Source organism: Cyrtonyx montezumae, unplaced genomic scaffold (assembly GCF_038088225.1).
Source record: "Cyrtonyx montezumae isolate F1298 unplaced genomic scaffold, pur_monq_1.0 scaffold_12, whole genome shotgun sequence".
Taxonomy (NCBI): domain Eukaryota; kingdom Metazoa; phylum Chordata; class Aves; order Galliformes; family Odontophoridae; genus Cyrtonyx; species Cyrtonyx montezumae.
In genome coordinates, this window is record NW_027071848.1 from 4,782,383 (window position 1) to 4,798,573 (window position 16,191).

Sequence of the window (16,191 nt, forward strand, 5' to 3'; positions counted from 1 at the left end):
TTTTTAACTGAAAGAAATTCAGTCCAGGTTAACAGGTATGCAGTATTCCCAGCAGAACTCTTCTGTTTGGAAACCAAACTTCAATTCAGATAGGAATTAGTCTGTTACACCTTTGAGCTCATATGTGTGTGGACATGTGGACAAGTGAGAGAGATTTGATTTTTTCTTATTTTGTCCTAAAGATAAACTGCGAGAATAGCCAGGTAAAAGATACAGAGTCAGTATTATAGGTGATGTGACATTTGTAGTTGGCCAGGTTCTTGTGTCTCACTGAAAAAGTGCTTACAAACACGCTCCAATACAGTTAATCTGTTAGTGTGGATAGCTAAAGGATAGTTCTACAAAGGCTCCAAATCTTCTCTTCAAATCAAATCTGGATGTGTTATCTTATCTGACTGGCATTTTTTTAATAGTATTTCAGATATTTAGAGCACTTTCAGTTTATTTCCTTAGACTCCTCCAATCCCTGGTTTGTGAATCAAATAGATATATAAAATCAGGATGGTTTCAAAGACAGGGAATGAGAAACTCTGTTAGGGAGCACTAGTTAAATCTTACAGGCTTGAGTTTAAAGCAGGCAGTGGATAGTATCCTCCTGTAGAATGCATAATTTAATTATGGTGCTCATCATAACAGGATATTATATAAAACATAAATTGGTTAAAAAGGAATTCAATTTTCAAGCAGTGGATCTAGTGGAACTAGATCTCTAGCTTAACCCTACAGTTCTACTTTTCATAGAATCATCTAGGTTGGAAAAGATCTTCAGGATCACCAAGTCCAACCTCAACCTGACCTACCAAGTCCCATCACTGTTCAAATCATGCTCCATAGTTCCATGTCCACACATCTCTTAAATATCTCCCCCTTGGAAGCATTCAAGGCCAGGCTGGATGGGGCTGTGAGCAACCTGGTCTAGATGGAGGTGTCTCTGCCTGAGCAGGGGGGTTGGGACAAGTTGATCTTAGAGGCCCCTTCCAACCCAAACAATTCTACAATTCTATGATCTCTGGAGATAGGTCCTCCATCACTGCCCTGGACAGCCCATTACAGTGCATGAGCACACTCTCTATGAAGAATTTCTTTCAGGTGTCTAATCTAAATCTCCTTTAGTGCTACTTCCAATCATTTCCTTACTCTATCACTTATTACCTGAGAAAAGAAGCTGACACTTACTTCAATTCTTCCTTCCAGGAAGTTGTCGAGAGCAATGGAGTCTCCCTTCAGCCTCCTCCAGACAAAAAAAATCCCTCAGTTGCTCTTCATAATTTTCATTTTCTTGTCCCTTCACCTTGAGTAAAAGAAGTTTATTAGTTCCATTTCAGAGGTGTAATTTATAATTTAAGCAGCAAATGAAACATTAGTAAAGCTTATGACAAAATAAAAAAAAATCATCAGAATTCTAGATCTCATTAACATTTTTAAAGACACTGAAACAGCCAGTAAAGCTAATTCCTATGCGTTTTGGAAAAAGATACAGTACTGTTTATGAACAGCTGCACAGCTTCATTTCATCACTGGTTATGCTTCAGTTGATCTGACAGATTTCAGTCTCTAAATTCATCTATTTAATCATTATAATGCTGTTCATGAGTTCTAATTGTTAATTAATATGGGTATCAAAGCAACATGTCCCTCCTTCTGGTTCCCTAAGGCTGTTCTGTGCTACTGCAGCAAAGGGCAGCATTTTCAGGACACTGGCATCTGTAATGATTCAGACTTGAAAAGGACAGATGAAGTTAAAACATTTAGATATCCTAAACATTTGCTCTCTCAGTCTTGGGCCCTCCAGTCTTTGCAGAACTAGTGGAAAATTGGGCAGCTCAGAGGTTTATATTAAATGTTTATGTTGGAGAAAGCTACTGGTATTATATGCGAGCAAACCAATAAAAAGTATTTATGCTATGTTGAGCTCAAGGTCATCTCCCAGGCATTGAAACATAAAATCATTAAGGTTAGAAATGACCACTAAGATCATCTAGTCCAACCATTAACCCATCACCACCGTGCCCATTAACTATGTCACTCAGTGACATGCATCTTCAGATGTTCACCTTTCACCAGGAGCAGCCCAGTAACTGTAGTGAGCATTATGTATCTACCAAAGTGGCATACTGAACTCATGGCAGTTCTGCCCACTGCAAGCTTCAGGGTTTGCTATATTAACCCTAAAACACACAGTGGCTGAGGGCTATTCAGATTTTTACTGTCTCAAATGCCGACCAATTATGGTTGAGGCACCATCCCTAGCGCTGTTCAAGAAGCGTTTAGATGAGGTGCTAAAGGACTTAATTTAGTAGTTGGGTAGAGATAGTGATAGGAGGATGGTTGGACTAGATGATCTTATAGGTCCTTTCCAACCTTATGAACTTATGAACTTATGAACTTATGAAATATTACAGAGGAGAAGGAAGCAAGCCAATAGTCTCTTTTCTGAATCAGTCTTTCAGGCAACAGAAATAGCTTCTTTTGTGCTTTCCTCATTGTCAGACTAGGGTGTAACCACAACATATTGTACCATCCATATCCATAAGTTTTTCCCATTCAGTTAACTTGTTGTCCATAGTGCTTTTCATATTTCAGTCAGATACCTACATTACACTCACCCTGCCCTTTCAAACACCACTGAATATACTTATTGTGATGGACAGAAGCTTGACAGCATTTAATAATGTTTCTTATGAGCAGATTCTGTTTACAGATCCCACAGCCCTGCCTGTAATGTAAGGCCATCCTCTAACTTTATTGTCATTTTAGTAATGCTGCACTGAGGCCTGAAATTGAAAATCTAAGCTCAGCCAAGATAACAAATTCAGTACTGTGATGTGAAGTAAAACCCTCTGCACCCTCAATGCATCTTTCTTCCAAATGTCAAAAGCTACTTTGAGTACTGGAAGGCTGCAAAAAGGTCTCACCAGAGCCTTCTCTTCTCCAGGTGGAACAAGCCCAACTCCTTCAGCTTGTCTTCATAGGAGGGGTGCAGCTGTACACTGATTATCTTCATGGCCCTCCTCTGGATCCACTCTACAGCTCTACATCTGACTGAAAAAGAGTAGTTAGAATCATGGAATCATAGAATTTTTTGAGTTGGAAAAGGTCATCTATTCAAACTCCCCTGCAATGAGCAGGGACACCTAAAACTTGATCAAATTGCTCAGACCCCATCCAGACTGACCTTGAATGTCTCCAGGGGCAGGGCATTCACCAGCTCTCTGGACAACCTGTTCCAATGCTTCACCACCCTTATAATAAAAAACTTTTTCCTTATGTCCAGTCTAAATCTCCCCTTTTAGTTGGAAAATATCTCTCCTTGTCCTGTCACAGCAGGTCCTGGTGAAGTCTGTCCCCTACTTTCTTATACCCCTTTTTTAGATACTGGCCACTAAGTTCCTCCAACAAGTCCAAAAAATTGTATGCACTCACCCATGTGTAAGTTTTCCTTATAAATATCTACCCAGTTGCTTACTCATTTAAGTTTCTGATTACCCTCCCAGTCAACAGCTGAGGTAGTGAAAGGAGAGATGCTGAACTGGCAATAGAATTTCTGTGCATATTGGTGAGCATTTGTACATCTGAATGTAAAAGAAGAATGAAAAGAGAAGAGGAAGGAATTTCTGCTCTTTTTTTTCCTCCTCTATATTTGACAGTCAGAATATAGCAGCAAAGGCTGAGTAAGAGATAATGGACATGCCAAACACCAAAAGGTGTGGGATCATAATCTAAGAGATTTACTAAGAAAAAGAGGGGTTGCACATAAATGAAGAATACACCTACCCACGAGGATGACTTGAAGGAGGGTTACTGAAGGTGGCGTGGGCACTAATGCACAATTAAATACTCTTTATTCCTAGTCTCAGCCCGACTTATCACTCCTCACCAATCCAGCCTGACTTCTCTTGTTTCTTTTCATTGGGAATGGCTGCCTGTGCTCTTCAAAGGCATTTGAGCACTCTTCCTGGAATAGATGTTCAGTTTGGATAAAAATTGGTCTCCGAATGATATTCCAGCTATTGCTTAGGAAAATGAGGTATACATGCCTAAGAGCAATATGCCTAGCATCAATCCATCTATGCGTACTAGCCTGCACAATCCAACACTATATCTTTTCTATCCTGCCACTACTGTAGCTTTTGGGAAGCAGTCAGTGAATACTGCATCTCCACCATTGTTCTATTTCTATACTTACTGCTATTTTTAAAACTGTTGCACTAAAGAGGACAGAGTGAGCTGCAGTCACATCTTGGGTACCCTGGAAGGCAAATGGAGAACAAAATCCTGAATGTAATAGAAGTCTACACCCAGCACAGTCCTAGGGCATGAACATCAAATGCGTTGGTAACAACTCAGGTTGCTCCCCAGTCTGGTGGTTCTCAGAAAGTATATAGTGACAAATTACATCCAGAATCAAGCCCAGACTCCAGGTCAGCAACGCAGATTAGAGTGGACACAGACAAATCTGCAGCATAGGCAAGGCAAGGAGCTGGGGCTGTGGGCATTACTGGACCTTGTTGTCCTGTTGATGTGATCAGAGATGAGATCATAAGAATCCAGGATTCTCCTGTTTGCTATGCTCTGTGACTTTAGTTTGCACCTTAGTTTGGTCCAGAAGTTTTAACTAGCTTTTGTTATAATTTAGAACAGCATTTGTTAGCAGAAGGCTTTGGATTACATTCAGACTAATTCTGAGTATTTGAAATGAGATGTCCAGCTTTTCTGTGTAATCAAATTTTAGTTTAAGAATCTTCTTCCATTCCATGGTGCCACTTCTGCTTGCAGCATAACTGATTCAGTTTTCGCTTCTGCTACCATTACATCATGTTTCTAAACTGCTGAAGGCAACGAGCTTTCCCATTAAATGCAGGAGAAAGTCTGCCCCTGGTATGTTCTTTTTGCTAAGGACTGCTACATTGCTTCAGTTGCATTAAAGATAGCAGATATAAACTACAATTAAAAAAAAAATACATGAATTTAGTCCCCAGCTTGAAGTCATTCAAGTGAAACTTTGGTTTAGTCCCGTAAAAAAAAAAAAAGGAGTATTTCAACTGTGAACTGATCTGATTCCTAACATACTTTTAGTGATCCTAATTCCATTTAGTATGCAGAGTAGTACACAGTGTAGCCCTGGCTGTATAAACAAAATGAGTCTTCAATAATACTCTATCAACACATTGCAATTTTCCAAAAACAAAATGTTTTATTGTCTCAATGCCAAACAATTATTGGACTCCTACTGGCATTAAAAATAATTTGCTTAGAGTAATAATGTCTAGCTAAAATATGCTTCCATTAGGCATTTGTTTATAAGCTTCTGGAAATTGCATGAAGGAGTACACACATAGATGGGTCATGATATTCTATTTTGGCTTTACCCATGAAACAACTTTACCTGTTTGTCCAGAAAGCCTGAAATACAACTTTCTGCAGCAATACTACTTACACGTAGTGTTGGGACAATTATGTAAACATTGTAAAAGACTAATATTTATAAAATATTTTTTTTGTCTCCTGAGCTAGTATTTCTCCTCTTCAAAAATCCCAAAATGAAGAGCTTATTCTTTCTTTGTGATCCAGAGCCCCAGCCTATCACTGCTGCCAGAAGAGATGTGAATTCTGCACTGCCTGCAGTGAGCCTGAGTTCACTGTGGCCTTTGCCACAGGCACCTATAGTGTACATGTCCCAAGTCAGATGCAAGGAATCCCATTTCTGTTAGCCTTAGCAGGGTGCACCTTCTGAAAACTCACACCAGCCATTATAATGCACAGTGAGACAGAGTTATGACTCCTCACACAACATTTTGAGGATTTCCTTATCTATTTAATCTCGAGCAGGTACAAGAATCTCAGCTTTAGCAACGACAGGACCGTATCCAGACTGCATAGTTTCAGAGCTAACTTTGCCATCTTAATTATGTCTCCAAACTGATCCTTGAGCTAGTTGTTACAGCAAAAAAAAAAATGAACACTAGTAACAGGTACTGTGCATAAATTCTTCTGGTGCCACTTTGCCAAGAGTAAAATATAAATGCTTGGGTGTACTGGGTTCTATTAGAATCATAGAATCATTAAGGTTGGAAAAAACCTTTAAGATTACCTAGTCCAACCATCGACCCATTCCTATCATGGCCATTAACCATATACTTCAGTGCCCCCATGGTTCTTGAACACGTCCAGGGACAGTGACTCCACCACCTCCCTGAGCAGCCTGTTCCAATGCATCTCCACTCCTTCTGAGAAGAAATTTCTCCTACTATTCAACCTGAACCATCTTTGGCACAGATTAAAAGAGATTAGAACAAGAGGCAGGCCATTATAGGAAATCCTTGTGTGTGTAATTTCTCTCCAAGAAATGCGAATTGTTGTTTTGCTGTACACACTCCCATCTCAGAATTATTTAAATTTTCTTTGCTGTAAGAAGAGAATAGGAACAAATGCTCATGTCTGTATCTTAAAATAAGCTTTGAAAAATCAGTCACATCATACATTTTCTAGTTTTGTATCTCCATTACTAATTGACATAAAATCTTTTACAAAACCATTGTTTCTGCATTATTGGATTTTAGCTGTTACTCTTCAGCAAGCATTCAAGAATGTCTCCTCTGTGATAAAATGGAAATTAATGACAAGAATTAAAAATTCATGTGAAGCCATGCTGCAAGGATTCCTCATGCAGCACATAAGACCTATACGTAGGTCATTATATGAAGTCAAAAAAGCTGACAAAAAATATTAGAAGGAAATTCCTTATCAGTTACACAAGGTGTCTTTGTTGGCATAGGGCATGAGTAGGTCTGAAGCTGCTCTCCAGAAATGTAGTGTGAAACTGCCAATGCAGGGAGGAGGAGTAAATTACTCCTCTCTGTTCCTCTTATGCTCTTTTGCTTCCAGCCTTCTCTTCATTGTATTTCACTGCACAACCTCATAAAGGTGGGTAGCAGTGGGGTCACTGGACACAGGGGGCAACACCATTCCTACCCCTGCAGCCCATATCCTGGAGAAGACTTCTTCTCCCCATAGCAGAGGAAAGTGGAATCTCATTGGTCTCACTGCATGTTTCACACATTTTCATCTCTTCCACAGTCCTGCCTTCACATTTCATGACTGGTGCTAGGAATTGGACTCTGCACATCCATTTTCATCTGATCCCGTATTATTGGGCTGCTCTGATCATTCCCCTTGAGCCAAACACATTTGCTCAGCATTGTTGCAAGGGACATTAGAAATACTGCTGTCTTCAGCACCTAGCTCACTCATGTGCTGAAGTCACCAAATGAAATTCAGCTGATACAGTGAATAGCCAGGAGAATTTAACTATGCAGTGTCTCATTGCTCCAGGATATCTTGAGGCACTCAACAAAGACATGTAAAAATTTAATAATAGTGCCCACTGGGACCTGGTCAAATAATAATGCCTGTCGGGTCTATTGACAAAAGTAAGGGAAAACATTTGAGTCTTCAGATTTTTATTTATGCCACTGTTGACTGTAGCAGGCAACTGGAATGCTTTAAAGAACCTGTGGGGTTTTTTTAAGTGATTGAACCGGACTAGAAACTGTGGAAAATACTGTCAGGCTAAATGTCTGAAATTTGCAAACATAACAGAACAGACTTTAAATAGACCTTAAAGGTCCCTTCCAACCCAAACCATTCTATGATTATACAATTCCATGTTTATCAAATACAAGAAATAATGGTACTGGGGGTTAGATTTAATCCAAATGTTCAAGAATATTGGTGCCAGTTTCTCAAGTCAAAGAAAATACTGGTAGTCATTTCTGCAGTTAATGAGCAGTTTGAATACATGAACGTAGATTTTTGGCCTGATAATTGTGTTGAGTTTATATGTGGGATAATACTGCTTCTTAGGCAATCATAGCGTTAGGAACAAGACTATCAACCAGAATTTTCTTTGCCATTACAAGTCTGTGCCAACCCTGCTGAGGTAAGAAGAAAGTGAAAAAATTGCTGAGGTAAAGATACATATTGTAATATTTAAATTGGACACAGATTAAATAGAAGAGGGTGAAGATTTGCTAGCACAGGTAAAATGCCTAAGTTTACAGCTTAGAGTTAATCGTCTTTCTTCTAAGTTTTTCCAGCAGAAATTTATGCTGAGTTTAAATTCATGTGTGTGTTATTTTTACAACTTGTTGTCTAAATGCTCTGAATCAAGTGGTTGGAGATTTGCATCTATGTAAATGTAATTCCATGGTTATTTGACTGTTCTAAAAAGCAGCTGTAGTGGTTGGAAAAAAAAATGTATAGTGTTGACAATAGCAATGTTCAAATAATTAACAAAAGAACAAAGTTTTCTTTTAGCAAGATTAGACACAGAGCTCCAGAAGAGCGGAGTATGACACAGATGACACAGTCTCTATATTTCGCATCTTTATTTCAGGCTCACTCAAATTCAAGCCGTTCTGTGATGATTGACTTTGTGACTCACAGGCCGTGTTTGGAAGGTTACAAGAACACAGGAACTGCCAAACTGGGTCAAATCCAAAGTCCATCTGATCTGATATCCTGTCTGTGAGACTGGCAGTATGGAGTGCGTGGTTGGAAGGCATAGAAATTGTATCTCTTACACAAACCTTACACCAGTCCCTTAGAGTGACTTCTTGCTGCTCCATGCCTTTAATTTTTTTGGTTTTAGCTGTAAGGCCTAAGTATGTGAAAGTTTTAAATGAAATTTATGAGCCTGATGTGATTCACAGTCTCCTGAGCCAGATCTTTCTGATCATTCAATCAGCTGTCCCAGTGATCTGTCTTCCTTTTAACTCAAAAGAGCAGTTCCAAAGATAAGTCTGATCTGATTGTCTTTCAGTGAACAGTTTGAAGGCATATAGGTATTGTAAATCTTTCTCCGTTACTACTTTAGGAAATAAATGTAATAAAGGTCTTTATGAAGTATATATATATTTTTAAATGTAGAGGAATGTTTTATGTAGTAGTTTACACACACACAAATGCATAGCACGCAATCACTGAATCATAGAATCATAGAATTTGTTAGGTTGTAATGGTCCTTAAAGACTATCTTGTTCTAACACTCTGCCATGAGTTGGTAAAGGTCCTGCAGTGTGCACTGTGGAAGCTCTGGGCCTGGAAAAGAGATCAGACTGTCCCAGAAACTTACCGAGTCCAAACCAACACTCAGTTGATCTCTGAGGATCTTTCATCTTCACTGCTGTTGCATGAAAGGTGCTGAGAGAAACTGGCATGCACCAAGATTTATGGCTGACGGATTGCTTCAACTCTAACAGGAAAGTTACTTTGGTTAAGAAAATAAATAAAAGAGTAGAGGAAGAACTAGGACACTGCCAAACATCAAATGCACTAACTCCAGAGCCAGCCGTGCCTCAGTACTGCCCACATGACAGCAGTGAGCCAGGACAGGTGAAAGCCCATACGCCATTGCAAAGTACTGGAGCTGGTGGAGTCTTAGTATCTGGCTCTCCTTCCTCCAGCCTCCTTTCTCTCCAGCATTGCAGTTATTCCCCGTAGTACTTAAGGTTGGTAGATTTGTTTTAAATGTGAAAAACGATCTCAACTTCTCCACTTCCCTTGGGGCAGATTATTCTACACCCAGATTGATTGTACTGTCAAAGAACTTTGCCCTTTCTTATTTTCACACTATTAATTTCAGTATTGTTGCTTGAACATATTCTTTGCATCCTCTCTGTGTACAGCCTTCAGGTGCTTGTACATGACCTTGCCTGTGTATGCAGGCTTTGTATGTTGGCGTTTTTTTCCTGGCAACAACTGCAATATAAATTACCACAGATGAGCACTCCATTTTGAATGCAGTTCCAACCTTGCACGAAGATAAAAACATGTTTGCAGAATTGGAAATTCTGTTTTTACATGCTTTCTTGAAAGTCTATTAGTGTTTTTGTTCCCCTGGTAGTCAGCGTTGTTTTTAACCTTTGTTTTGGTAGCAATTAAAATTCAGTTGCCGACTAACAAGAGACATTAAGTCAGTGTTAAGAAAGATTAGTAAAATTTTGTATTTATGAATATTCAGCAGTGCTACCCTTGCCTTTTGAAGCTAAGCAGCATGTAGTTTTTAACAAGGCTTGTACTTTTCCATTTTGAATTCCCAAGATCCGTATCTCCCTGCAGCTACACAGGGAAGCTAAGCAAGCAGAGGTATCTTCTTCTGACCCAGAGTTTGTTCTCACTTAGAATCATAGAATCAACGAGTCACAGAATCACAGGATGGTTTGGGCTGGAAGATCATCTAGATCATCTGGTTCCGTCCCCTGATGTAGGCAGGGTTGCCAAACACTAAAGCAGGCACCAGGTCAGGCTGCCAGGGCCCCATCCAACCTGGCCTTGAACACCTCCAAGAAAAGGGCATCCAGAGCTCCTCTGAGCAATTATCAAAGCAGATCATGGTGCAAATATGTCTTTATGCCAGGCATTTCTACTTGAAATCTCTTGCAAAGTCTAAGAAAATTTATAGCTGACTTTATCAGAATAAGGGTATCCTTCGCCCTGTGAGTGATAGACATGGAGAAGTTGGTTTCTTGCCAGCATATAACTGCATGGTCAGACTGATAGATGTCTTAAGGAATATCCTGTGTGAAAACCATACAAACAGACTTATGGTTTCTTCTAACACCTTCTTAGCTTATGTTTCTGCTTGTCTGTACAGATGTCATTAATAGTTTTCTGTGATTGTGAGCCAAGAAATGTCTCATTTTCCATGGAAAATGAGTACACTTCAGAAAGTTGTTCTGGAGACTTCATATCCATACTTTGGTATGCTAGGAAAAAAAGCTCACTGTAAAAACAGAGGTTATATTGTGTACTTGAAAGGAGAAATGACACTGAGTGTCTGTTTCAGTCACAAACTTTTCCTTCTGGTATCAGTGTACTTTGTGGTACTGTGAGAGCTACCAGTTCGTGTAGATAGTTCACGTAGCAGTGCTTCAGTGCCTAAAACTTCATTAAAGCCAGTGCTGCTCAAAGAAAAGGAATGTCCCTAACATGAAAAGTGTGCTTAAAATGCCTAGAGAAAAAGACTGTAGTCAGTGATAGATCATGTAGATTTTTGTGGAATACTGTATAAATGGGCTTTTCATTTTTGCCAAAAGCAGATATTAGGATAAAAGTTAAAAAATAAAAAAGGCAGTTGAGAAGCAGTAAAACGAGTGAACATTCTGATAGATTCTCATTCGTGCTCTGTACACAAGAATTTTACAGCCAGTGCTCTGGAGCAGCCATTCTTCTGGTGATCCCCTAATGCCAGTGCAGAGCTTGTGAGCAGAAATCAGCACTGGTTGAATGAAATAGCAAAATAAGGCATTCCCAGTACATTCCAGTGGCTTTTATACTACATAACTGCATTTTAGAGCATCAAAAGCAATCTTTTTCCAAGATATTATACTGTTCTGCAAAACACAAAGAGGACAGTCTTTATCAAGAACACATCTGCATGAACACAGTATGGGCTGGATCAGCTGCACTGGAAAAAATACTGAGAAAGGGCTCAAATAAGCAAGGGAATGGTTGACTATTGCAGTGTGCTACACCCGTCATGTTACGGATGCACTATTCTTTGCTATGTTTACCACTATAAAGCAAATTCTGAAATTGGATTGTTCCATTTTACATGAAATTTTCCTTTTAAACACACTATCCTATTAGCTGATAAGTAATATTTTATGGCTGCTGCCCCTAGAGAAAAGCATTTACAATACAAAAATGTTGTTGAAGAAAAAGTACCAAACGGAGTTCATAAGAACAAGAAACACCCAGTGTCTCAATGTCTGTCATAACCAGAGAGAGTTGTACATGTAAATAAGACATATATAAATAGCACTGTGGGATATTTGGCCAAGGAAGAGTGCAGATTGCATATTTTACTTGATTCTTTGGAGTACAGCTCTGTGCCTAAGTAGTGCCAAAATAAGAATGTAAGCTACGATGTTTGTGAAAGCTTTTCTCCCCTTCTTTTTTTTTTTCTGCAAAAATACTTTTTTTCATCACAGTTCAAGTGCTGTGAACAATGACCTCCCCGTTCAGCTGTCAAACAGCACTTGAAAATATCATCTACTTTTTTTTTATTATCTATATAAAGTGCCTACTAATGCCAGCTCCTGGCTTATGGGTGGGCTGTGTGAACTGATGGCAGTGAGGTAAAGAAGCTGTCTATTATACAGGTTTTCACTGTGACTGAAATACCCCAGTTATTTGCCACTACAGAATGTTGCAATATTTATGCAAAGAAATTGCAATTTGCACAGGAATTCATTTTCAGGTACTTTCAGTGACATTCAGAAACTCTGCCTGCGTAAGTTCTGTTGGATCAAGCCTGAGCTTTGTATCACAATTTCAATTCCAGTTGCACGCAGCTTCTATATCAGGCTGAGAGATGTAGACAAATACCTCTCTCATTTATTTGTACATCAGCCATGTAAGGAGACTCTGTGAAAAATTCAGACTATTTAACTCAAAGATTCCATTTCACAGAAATAAAACCTCTGAAAAGCATACATTTAATTACTGTTGTTTAACCCTACCACCATTCTTCACATGCATCTAGAAAAGAAAATATGCATCCGAGTGATGCATGTGGCAGATGATGGTGCCGATCTCTATTCCTCCACCAGCAAACTAAAATCTTCATCTAAAACAGTGTGTATGAAAAAACACAGTTTTATTCCATATGTCTTCCTCTTCTCCACCACCCCCTATCTCTATACTTTACACAGTCTCTGCAAGGACATTTTGATGGTTGTCTGTAGGATTTCATATCCTTGAGGTGGAGGCAATCAGCCTGATTTCAATCACATTCATACTGTATGCAAAAACAAAACTAAGACTCCTTGTTTTGCTTTCTTATATGAAAAGCATGCCAATAATGTACAATAAAATAATTGTTCAGTTAAAACCAAAGATGAATTATTTCAGTACGTTTTCTGTACCAGACTCAGTTTAGTCTATTATATTTTAATATGGCTATCCTGTGGTAGTATATGTGGCAATTAACATGATTAATTTATATAAATATTTACACGTGCATAAGCTAATTTGCTTATGGATATTAATAAACTAAGCATCAGATTTACTTCAGAAATGAATGATTGTACTGGTATGAGCTATCAACACATCTGAACATAACAGTCACCTGCTATGAACTGCCAGGTTTTGATTTGTCCAAATCAAAGTGGAACAATACCTTATTTAAAAAGAAACCCAACTGCATGAGGAAAGGGAAGTGTGTAGAATTCTATGGGATATATGTGTAATTTGGAATATTCTACTAGATCATGCATAAGCTTGAAAAACAATATATGCTCTTCTGATGCAAATGTGTTTTCTGAAGCTTTTGCTGCTGTTGGGGAAAAAAGTTGAGTGAGAATATTTAAAAGTGGTTATTTATCATAGAATCTCTGTGAAACAGCATATTTATATGTCCCTTTGATAACATTCTCTTTAATTCTGAAGTGAAATGTCATTTGGTAAAGAAGTGATTTTCACTTTAAAACCACTTTGTTTTCTGAGGTACTATTGTGTATTCTTTTTTTTTTTTTCCTTTTTAAGTGCAAAGCCTGTAGTGTTAGTATATAAAGCCCAGATGAAGCGTGTCAAACAACATTTTCACAACTTGGGAAATGTTAACATGCTGCATTCTTTTCTTTGGAAAAAAAAATGGTCACAGAAAACACTTTTTAATTTAATTACGTCCTTCAGGTCATTAATGTGATGTAATGTGCATGTCAGTCCTCTTTTCATCCACAGGTTACTTTGATCCTTCCTACCCATTACTTTTAATGCTGGCTTTCTTTCATATTTGCTTTGTTTTGAAGTTGCATGCAGTCTAGATTATTTGTGCATGACTTCCACGTTAATTTCACATTGAATGTTTACATACTCAGAGATTTTCATGGATCATTTATTCTACATGTGCATTTTTTCCTTTGGTTTTCGTTACTGAACTTTAAATATGCTTGAAATGTAAAAGTGGCATGAAACTTTTGTGACACAAGTAGACAACTGGTTTAATCAAGTTTTTCAGTACCTAACTTGACATCTATCAGAAATATACATTCTAAACCACATTTTACGCTGTTCTTCCAAAATCTGTTCCATTTCAGATCTGTAGGCAAATACTTGTTATATTTTCATTCAAGCAACAACAAACACATGAGATTGTCTCTTTAAATGAGATAAGAAGATCTCTGTTCTCTTGGATGCACAACTCTGGGCTTTACCCACATTCTGTCCAGTAAACAGCACAGGGCATTGCCTGATGGACAATACAGATCAGTTAAGCACTATCTACAACACAGCATAGGTGCCCTCTGGAAGCACCAGCTTTTCTCAGTTGACTGCACAGAGACCTTGATTCCTCATTTAGTACCTAGAATAGGTGTCTCAAGTAGGTATACCCTGCTTTTACATAGTACCATACCCTAAAGCCCTTACAGCTGCCTATAAAGCCAAAGTGACACATAAAAAAAAAAAAAAGAAAGAAAAAAACCTATATTTATTCCCCATTTGAAGACAGATATTGTTCAATATGCAATGAAATACTGCTTCACAGCAGAATCTCATCTCTAAATCACATAAAACTAAAGGCATATCCAGAGGAACCCAGTAAATTAATATAGATGTGTAACACAAAGAAAAACGAATTTTCTTAAGTGATGCAAAAAAAGACATTAAAACATACATAAGAAGTTGTCAGTGAATTGGACAAGTAAAGCACTATGAAGAAAGCAATAGTTACCAGAAAAAAAAACCCATATAATTTTAATTGGCACAGAGCTGAATCCACACACCTACCAGAAGAAAATCAAAGGCTTCCTCTTTCCTCTTTTCAGCCTATTCTTTATCAGAAAATTAATTATTTTTGTGCACAGTCTGCTGTCATTAAAGATGAGTGGCTAGATCTCAAAGCATGCTGAGCCATCTGTGGCCCCTTATCTGAGCAAGCCAAACATGATAGTTCCAAAATAAGGAGCTGAAGTTTGTAGTTTGAGACTCCTGTCATTAAATCGATCCAGTCTCCAGGAGTTCTGCCTTCAGCTTGTACACATCACCACAACCACCTGTGATTCTTCCCAGCCGCTTGTTTTGGGCTGATTTGAGTCACTACAGTTCTCTCCACTTTTACAAACTAGTTGTTTTGTCAGCATGAGTGTGACAACAATTAGACGTCCCTGTTTTTGCCCCATGCCTTTTCTCCTTCACAGTCATTCAATGACAAGCGTAAAAAGAACTTCATCTTTTCACGAAAATTCCCATTCTACAAGAGCAAGGAGCAGAGTGAGCAGGAAACAAGTGATCCAGAACGTAAGTAACCTCTCGGAGATGATGTCACATGCAGCACAAAAAGTGGGTGACACGCATGATATCAGTATCCCACACATCTAGGCAAATACATGTCATAGGCAGGCAGGCAAGGTATTACTACTGTGACCAATGTGTGACTGCAATTTGGATCCAGCTGGTCCTTCCTTCCTTGGAAACATCATTTTTCTGAAGAATGAAACAGTGACCTTAACTTTTGGAAGAGCATTTCTTCACTTTCTTTAAAAAAAAATGTGGCTCCTCAGTATCATTGTGGCACCTGTCCTAAACACAGATTTGGCTCTGATTAAATACTCCCTGGCTCAAAATTATGCAAACATCATTTCTTTTAGAATGCAGAAATAATTTGTTTTAAAGCTCTGTGCCGATCTCATTATTTTTGCCTCTGACATTCTCAAGTTAATTGCCATGGACAGCTTCACTGAAAGTTCAACAGTTAAATGAAGCATCCACGCTAACAACTTGAATAAGCACATCAGATCTTGGGATGTGTACCTCTCCAGGCACTTACTGCTTGTTTAAACTGTATGTGTGAACAACTGACATTATTACAAACAAAATGATGACTCTGAGCCCAAAGAATTTGCATTTTTTCTTATTAATTCTCTCCTTCATAATTTATGTGGTGAGGACCGTTTCTGGGACTTTATTTATTGTATTGTTCCTTCTTTGTCACAACTACAAAGCCATGTAGAATGGTCACTGCCTCTTTCATTGGCTGCATTCCCATAGAATATGGGTTTAAAGTTGTTTCAGAGAGAAAAAGCAGGGATCCAGATTGCTCAATCAACATGGTCAGTCATGGTAGTATCCATTTCAACTCCACTGACTTCTTCCTTCCTCTTCTGCGGCTGTTCTTCCTTTCTCATT

At 38.6% G+C, this 16,191-nt stretch overlaps 1 protein-coding gene across 6 annotated transcripts in view; it reads left to right on the forward strand.

The window, feature by feature from the left end:
* DLG2 (discs large MAGUK scaffold protein 2) overlaps positions 1 to 16,191 on the forward strand; it is a 1,006,374-nt gene that overhangs the window by 964,744 nt on the left and 25,439 nt on the right. For 2 of the 6 annotated variants that reach the window (XM_065729952.1, XM_065729949.1), the window contains one exon: positions 15,204 to 15,303. The exons of the other annotated variants lie outside the window; for them this stretch is intronic. In XM_065729952.1, the coding sequence (XP_065586024.1) occupies positions 15,204 to 15,303 (100 nt within the window). The remainder of the gene's footprint in view (positions 1 to 15,203; positions 15,304 to 16,191) is intronic. 6 annotated transcript variants of the gene reach the window in all.